Source organism: Danio aesculapii, chromosome 24, assembly GCF_903798145.1.
Source record: "Danio aesculapii chromosome 24, fDanAes4.1, whole genome shotgun sequence".
Taxonomy (NCBI): Eukaryota; Metazoa; Chordata; class Actinopteri; order Cypriniformes; family Danionidae; genus Danio; species Danio aesculapii.
The window spans coordinates 16,942,270-16,949,173 of NC_079458.1; the positions used below are offsets into that span (position 1 = coordinate 16,942,270).

General features: G+C 34.1%; 1 protein-coding gene across 3 annotated transcripts in view; it reads right to left on the reverse strand.

The window, feature by feature from the left end:
* Positions 1 to 5,459, reverse strand: part of trim55b (tripartite motif containing 55b) — a 91,272-nt gene extending 85,813 nt beyond the window's left edge. Inside the window, exons 1-3 of one of the 3 annotated variants that reach the window (XM_056450357.1) lie at positions 5,194 to 5,458; positions 4,307 to 4,476; positions 2,729 to 2,906 (exon numbers count right to left, since the gene is read on the reverse strand). In XM_056450357.1, the coding sequence (XP_056306332.1) occupies positions 2,729 to 2,906; positions 4,307 to 4,476; positions 5,194 to 5,313 (468 nt within the window). In that variant the 5' untranslated portion in view covers positions 5,314 to 5,458. Of the gene's footprint in view, positions 1 to 2,728; positions 2,907 to 4,306; positions 4,477 to 5,193 lie in introns of all 3 variants that reach the window. The other 2 variants (XM_056450356.1, XM_056450355.1) reach the window with 2 other exon arrangements.
* Positions 5,460 to 6,904: the final 1,445 nt, after the last annotated feature.

Consider the following 6,904-nt stretch of genomic DNA (forward strand, 5'->3'; position numbering starts at 1 on the left):
CAACTATGTGAAAACCTGGAATCTGAGGGTTCAAAAAAATCTAAATAATTTAGATTTAGCCTTTAATGTTGTCTAAATGAAGTGCTTTGCAATGCATATAACTGCTAATCTACACTACCTGACAAGTCTTGTCGTGGATCCCAGTTGTAAGAGCAACAAATAATAACTTGACTTCTAGTTGATCATTTGGAAAAGTGGCAGAAGGTATACTTTTCCGATGAATCATCTGTTGAACTGCATTCCAATCATCACAAATACTGAAGAAGACCTATTGGAACCTGCATGGACCCAAGATTCTCACAGAAATCAGTCAAGTTTGGTGAAGGAAAAATCATGATTTGGGGTTACATACAGTATGGGGGTGTGCGAGAGATCTGCAGAGTGGATGGCGACATTATCAACCTGAGGTATCAAGACATTTGTGCTGCCCATTACATTACAAACCACAGGAGAGGGCAAATTCTTCAGCAGGAAAGCACTCCTTCTCATACTTCAGCCTTCATATAAAAGTTTCTGAAAGCAAAGAAGGTCAAGGTGCTCCAAGTTTGGCCAGCCAGTCACCAGAAATTAACATTATTGAGCATATCTAGGGTAAGATGGAGGAGGCATTGAAGATGAATCCAAGAATCTTGATGAACTCTGGGTGTCTTGCAAGAACGCTTTCTTTGCCATTCCAGATGATTTTATTAATAAGTTATTTGAGTCATTGAAGAGATGTATGGATGCAGTCCTCCAAGCTCATGAGAGTCATACACAATATTAATACTTATTTCACTGCACCATGACTTTATATTCTATACTCTACATTATTTCTGCTAAGTGACAAGACTTTTGTCTAAGCAAAGTTAGACCTTACTATCCTAATTAAATAATTAAAAATAAAGGCATGATCATATTTTATTTTGGTCAAATAAGCATAAACTAGAGGCCTTTGTCTTTTAAATAAGCCACTTCTGATACCAAATGATCAACTTTTTATTTGTTGTTCCTATATTTGGATAGGCAACAAGACTTTTGTCAGGTAGTGTAGTCAGGTAGACTTTTGTCAGGTAGTTACTAAATTTCTACATGGAACATGATTTTCACTTAATGTTCTAATGATTTTGGCATAAAAGATAAATCGTTAATTTTGACCCATACAGTGTTTTTTTTTTCAGGGTCAGATTTACTTAAAACATTCCTCAGTACATCAAAAATTACATAGAAACAATGCTGTTGTTTCCAGTGCTGTTTTTTCATGTTTACTTTACTAAAGCAATCAGACATCTTTAATCCAATCACATAGTAATTGTGTGCTTTCCAGCATCATTAAAAATCATTAGGAAGTTCAACCTATAGAAAATAGATCTCATGTATGGAAAGTGAATTTAAAACAATCAGGCTCTGTTTTACAGTAGAAACAGGCTTTGACTGGATTAATCACATCTCAATTTACAATTACAATTCACCAAAAGAATAACTGGAAAGTCAACACTCATTCAGCAAGATATTATTAGTTTGTCTTATTCTTTAAGTTTTTAAATATGCAGAATTTTTTCTTTTTTACCTACAAAAATGTGTTTTATTTTATTGGGTGGTTCGAATGGGTGTAGCTTTTCAGATTGTTCAGATGCTCGAAATCATAGCTATATTTCACACTAAAACCACATAGAAATTGGATATATGGTATAGATGCTAATTACATATATGACCTCAATTTGAAAATATTGTAAAATGGTCCTTTTCATATATTTTAATCCTTGGAATTACATATATGTACATTTGTTCAAATATATTAGCTATAATTTATATACAGTTGCAATCAGATTTATTAAACCCCTTTTGAATTTCTTTTTCTTTTTTAAATATTTCCCAAATTATGTTTAACAGAGCACGGAAATTTTCACAGTACGTCTGATAATATTTTTCTTATATTCTTCTGGAGAAAGTCTTATTTGTTTTATTTTGGCTAGAATAAAAGCAGTTTTAAATTTTTTAAAAACCATTCTAAGGTCAAAATTATTAGCCCCTTTAAGCAGTTTTTTTTTTCAATAGTCTACAGAACAAATTATCGTTATACAATAACTTGCCTAAGTACCCAAACCTGCCTAGGTAACTTATTTAACCTAGTTAAGGCTTTTAAAATGTCACTTTAAGCTGTATACAAGTATCTTGAAAAATATCTGGTCAAATATTATTTACTCTCGGATCATGCCAAATATAAAATAAATCAGTTATTACAAATGAGTTATTAAAACTATTATGTTTAGAAATGTGTTGAAAAAAATCTTCTCTCCGTTAAACAGAAATTGGGGGAAAAAATTAACAGGAGGGGCTAATAATTCAGGGGGGTTAATAATTCTGATTGCAACTGTATGTATGTATATATATATATATATATATATATATATATATATATATATATATATATATATATATATATATATATATATATATATATATATATATATAAATAATTATAATGTATTTTATTATATTAATTATTATTATTAAATTACATTATTTTTTTATTATATATTATATTATTTTTTAATACATATGGTTGGGAAAAAATATATGAAAATAGCCATTTTTGCAATATTTTGAAATATGTATTGCATATTTATGACTTATAAATCCACATATAAACTTGTGCCATATACTGGTTGTAATTTGCACATATTTATATATGGTATGGAAAGCTCAAATTTAAAAAAGCAATATGCATCAAAAACACTACAGTTTTTACCTTTTGCGTCTGGTAAATACTGTCAAGAGGGGCCACTTCACAGTCCTTATGGGCGCCGAACACTTTACACATAGAACAAGAGGGGACGCCGCAGGTCAGACAGTATATGTTGATTTTCTCATCCTCATGAACCTCACACATCGGCTGGTCAACCTTCCTCTCAGGAGAAGGTCTGCTGCTGTGGAAAACAACAGATCTATGAATATCAAACACTGAGGTTAAACGTATGACAAAACAGATCAGTACTTTTCGAACCCCTCGACTTTGGTTCAAATGTGGACAGGGCTCCAGATCAACAGTTAATCAAATAACTGTAGAGTTCACAGGGCCGTATTGAGGGTCTGTGATGTGTGTCAGTGTGTCTAGGAGACTCAACGCTGACTAGTGGAACTAAAAATAAGTCTGCTGCCAGCTGACCGTCATCCTTAGCCTTCTGACCCATCTGAGTCACAGGTCTCGAGTCACATGGACATCTGTCTATTGCAGTACAATAACAGCGACTGAGCTTTAAAAGATAAACCTCTCAGCCAAAACAAGCTGTTTTAAGTTCAGAAAGTGAAACGCTTAAGTGGGATGCAAAGTGGCGGTGCGGTGGAGACTTTAATCGTTCAACCTTGGGGAATTTCATTCTTAAAAGCATGTCGGCTCTCATTATAAGATTTTTTCTTTTTCTGAGAAAAATGGTTTCTTCATGCACTTTACTGAACGGTTGGAAGATTATTCCAATGAAAGAGGTGTATATTGAAGTGCAATTTTACCACAAAACAATTAAAGGGCACCTAGGTTAGCCCTTTATTCAGATTTAATATAAGTCTTTTGTGTCCCCAGAATGTGTCTGTAAAGTTTGAGCTCAAAACAACCATCAGAGTATTTGTTATAGCTGTTTGAAGTGTCTGTATTATAGCCGGTAAAACTTGGTTGCTGTTTTTGTGTACTGGGCCTTTAAGGCTAGTCCTCCCCGCCCACTGTTCCCACGTGCCTGTCAGCAACATGCCTCAGTCGCCGCCCTCGGCTGCCTCAGGAAGCAGATTCCACATCGCGTTTGTGAGAAATACTACAGTAAGAACTTTACCCATCAGTATTTGATGCAGTTTTTGTGAGTTGCAACCATGAGTCACACACAAAGTCGTTACAAAGTTCAAGCGCACACACAGCGAGGACACTTACACACACACACACACACAGCGCAGACACACACACAGCGCAGACACACACCAATAGTGCAGACAATTTTTGAACAGTGATGGTTATATTTCATAATTATGACTTTTCCTGAATTTGGTGACAAGTCTATAGTATAAATAAATAGGGTGAATGGTCTAGTTTAGTGTATACTACATTATTTGGGACACAACTGAAGATTTTCACTGTAGTCAGACATAAAACTGCTTTACAAATCTTTGCTGCATTTGCGAATGGTCACCGTATGGAGCCCTGGAGCTTCTAGATTTGCCCATTTCTGTCTGAAATCATTTCCCATTTATTTAATTTTTTAAGGTATTACACACAAGGGATCTTGTTAAACCACATGGACATCATATTAGAGATTCCCAAGGCATTTGTTTCCCCAGATCTAACCTGATGTACTCCTGTTTGTACATGTCAATGATGTTTTCCACCAACAGGTTTCTCTGCAGGCCATAAACCCCATGGCGGTCCAGCACAACTTCATGTCTGCAGGATGGACACCTGAAACGGCCCCCTGACGTCACTGAGCCTCCTCTGATGGGAAGGTATGGATTTGAAGACTGGAAAGGGAGTGTGTATGGGACAGCAAATAATCATTGTATGGAGATATTATACAAATACTCATATCTTAAGATAACCAATATTATAAATGATTAATTATTGTAATTTGTAATATAGTTTTATTATAAAATGTTATTGTAATAAAAGTTTAATATTCATTTTAACTTTATTATGGCTTTATATTCAATTTTATCACATAATCTTGCTTTATTTTGATGTTATTTCTCATAATTATGGCTTATATTCTTATATAAATTTATATCTCTATTAATATTTAAATTTGTGACAGTTTTGACTTTTGTAATTACAAATGATCTCTTAATTTACTTTTAATGCTAATTTAAACTTTTTTTCTTTTTGATTTACCTTGTCTAGACTTTGGTATTATCATAAAGTTAATAATATATCATTTTTAAGTGATATTGTGACTTTTTCTCAATTTTACAATGACATTAATTTACAATTGATTACATTACAATTTAACAATTTTATATATAATCACATTTTAATCGTGATTATGACTAAATCCTATAATTTTCCTGTCATTATTTTGCCTAGCCTATTCATTATTTACATTTCAGCTTTTTTCATAACAACAATTACAAGCATATATAGTATAATTTGCTATGTTTACGTCAATATTAAACTAAACGACTGGATATAAGTTTTTGTTTAGTAATAATGTTGACAAACCAAACCTATCGTAATAACTGTACCTGGAAAATGTCATTAGCACATTTCCGGCAAAGATTGTGTTGACAGGGAAGAATCACAACCGGTTTCGTGAACATCTCCAGACAAATGGGACAAATAAGTTGCTTCTCCAAGCTGTCCATCCTGATTTGGCGAGCAACGGCTCCACTGAAGTTGAGAATGAGACCGTTTTGGGTCGAGAAAATTAAATTGTTCCAGTTCTCGGTCGCGGGGTGAAATCAGGCCCAAGCGCTTGTCTGTACCCTCTATAATGAGACTGGCATTCCCGCACGCCAAGGCCCACTATCAGACAGCGCTGTTTTTAGAAAGCAGCACGTCAGAGGTTGCCATGTTTACTTGCCCATATATGAAACTAATGTTGGTTGACTCAATGCGAATCACAATAAACACAAGAAACTCGCAGAGATTCAAGAATAATCTCTATAAATTAAATGATCTGGTATACTCAATGCAAAATTGTTCAACATAGCCAACCAAAAAATAGGATAATGAGCATATATATATTTATTATTATTATATTATAATACTTATATTACATTGTATATATTAGAGGTTCGAGCCTCGGCTGGGTCAGTTTCCGTTTCTGTGTGGAGTTTGCATGTTCTCCCCGTGTTCGGGAGGGTTTTCTCCGGGTGCTCCGGTTTCCCGCACAAGTCCAAAGACATATGCGCTATAGGTGAATTGGATGAGCTAAATTGTCCATAGTGTATGTGTGTGAATGAGTGTATGGAGGTTTCCCAGTGATGGGTTGCGTAAAACATATGGTGGATAAATTGGCGGTTTATTCCGCTGTGGCATCCCCAGATTAATAAAGGCATTAAGCCGAAAAGAAAATGAATGATGAATATATATGTATGTATGTATATATATATATATATATATATATATATATATATATATATATATATATATATATATATATATATATATATATATATATATATTCATATATTTTGAGTTTTGTACCTCAGAATATTGACTTTTAATATCAGAATTCTGTCTTAAAAAGTAACAATAAGATTTTTTTATTCAGTGGCGGGAACGTGCTTCCATATGTGCTGAATTTAAACAAACAAGTTAAGTTGAACATAACTAAATATAATTTGTTTAAGCTCATATAAAAATAGTAAATCCAATGAATCATTTTTTTCAGTGTACAGCGAACGACGTTTGGTAATTATGTTCCAAATGAAATGATATAGTCTAGCTCGCTGTGCAAGGCATTTGACAAAGGACTTCTTCCAACAGTTCAGTGCTGGATATGGCCAAAAACTTCTCCTTAAAGATAGGGCAGTTCCAACGATAGAGGAAGAAGCTGTGGATTGTAAGTCACAACATGTATTTTTATTTGTTAAAATTAATATATTTCACGCGTAGTTTCTAGTGTTACCTGTATTACTGTTAACAATTTAGCTGCAAACTAATTCATATGTATCCACCAAACCCCTGTGAACACCCACAATCTTCACCAGCGCGTGCAACGTCTCTCTATGTGGCTACTTTCCATGCGTTCTACATTTGAAATAATAAACTCATTCATTTTCTTTTCGGCTTAGTCCCTTCATTAACCTGGGGACGCCACAGCGGAATAAACCGCCAACTTTTCCAGCATATGTTTTATGCATTGGATGCCCTTCCAACTGCAGTCCAGTACTGGGAAACACCCATACACACTTATTCACTCACATACACACATTTTAGCATACCCAATTC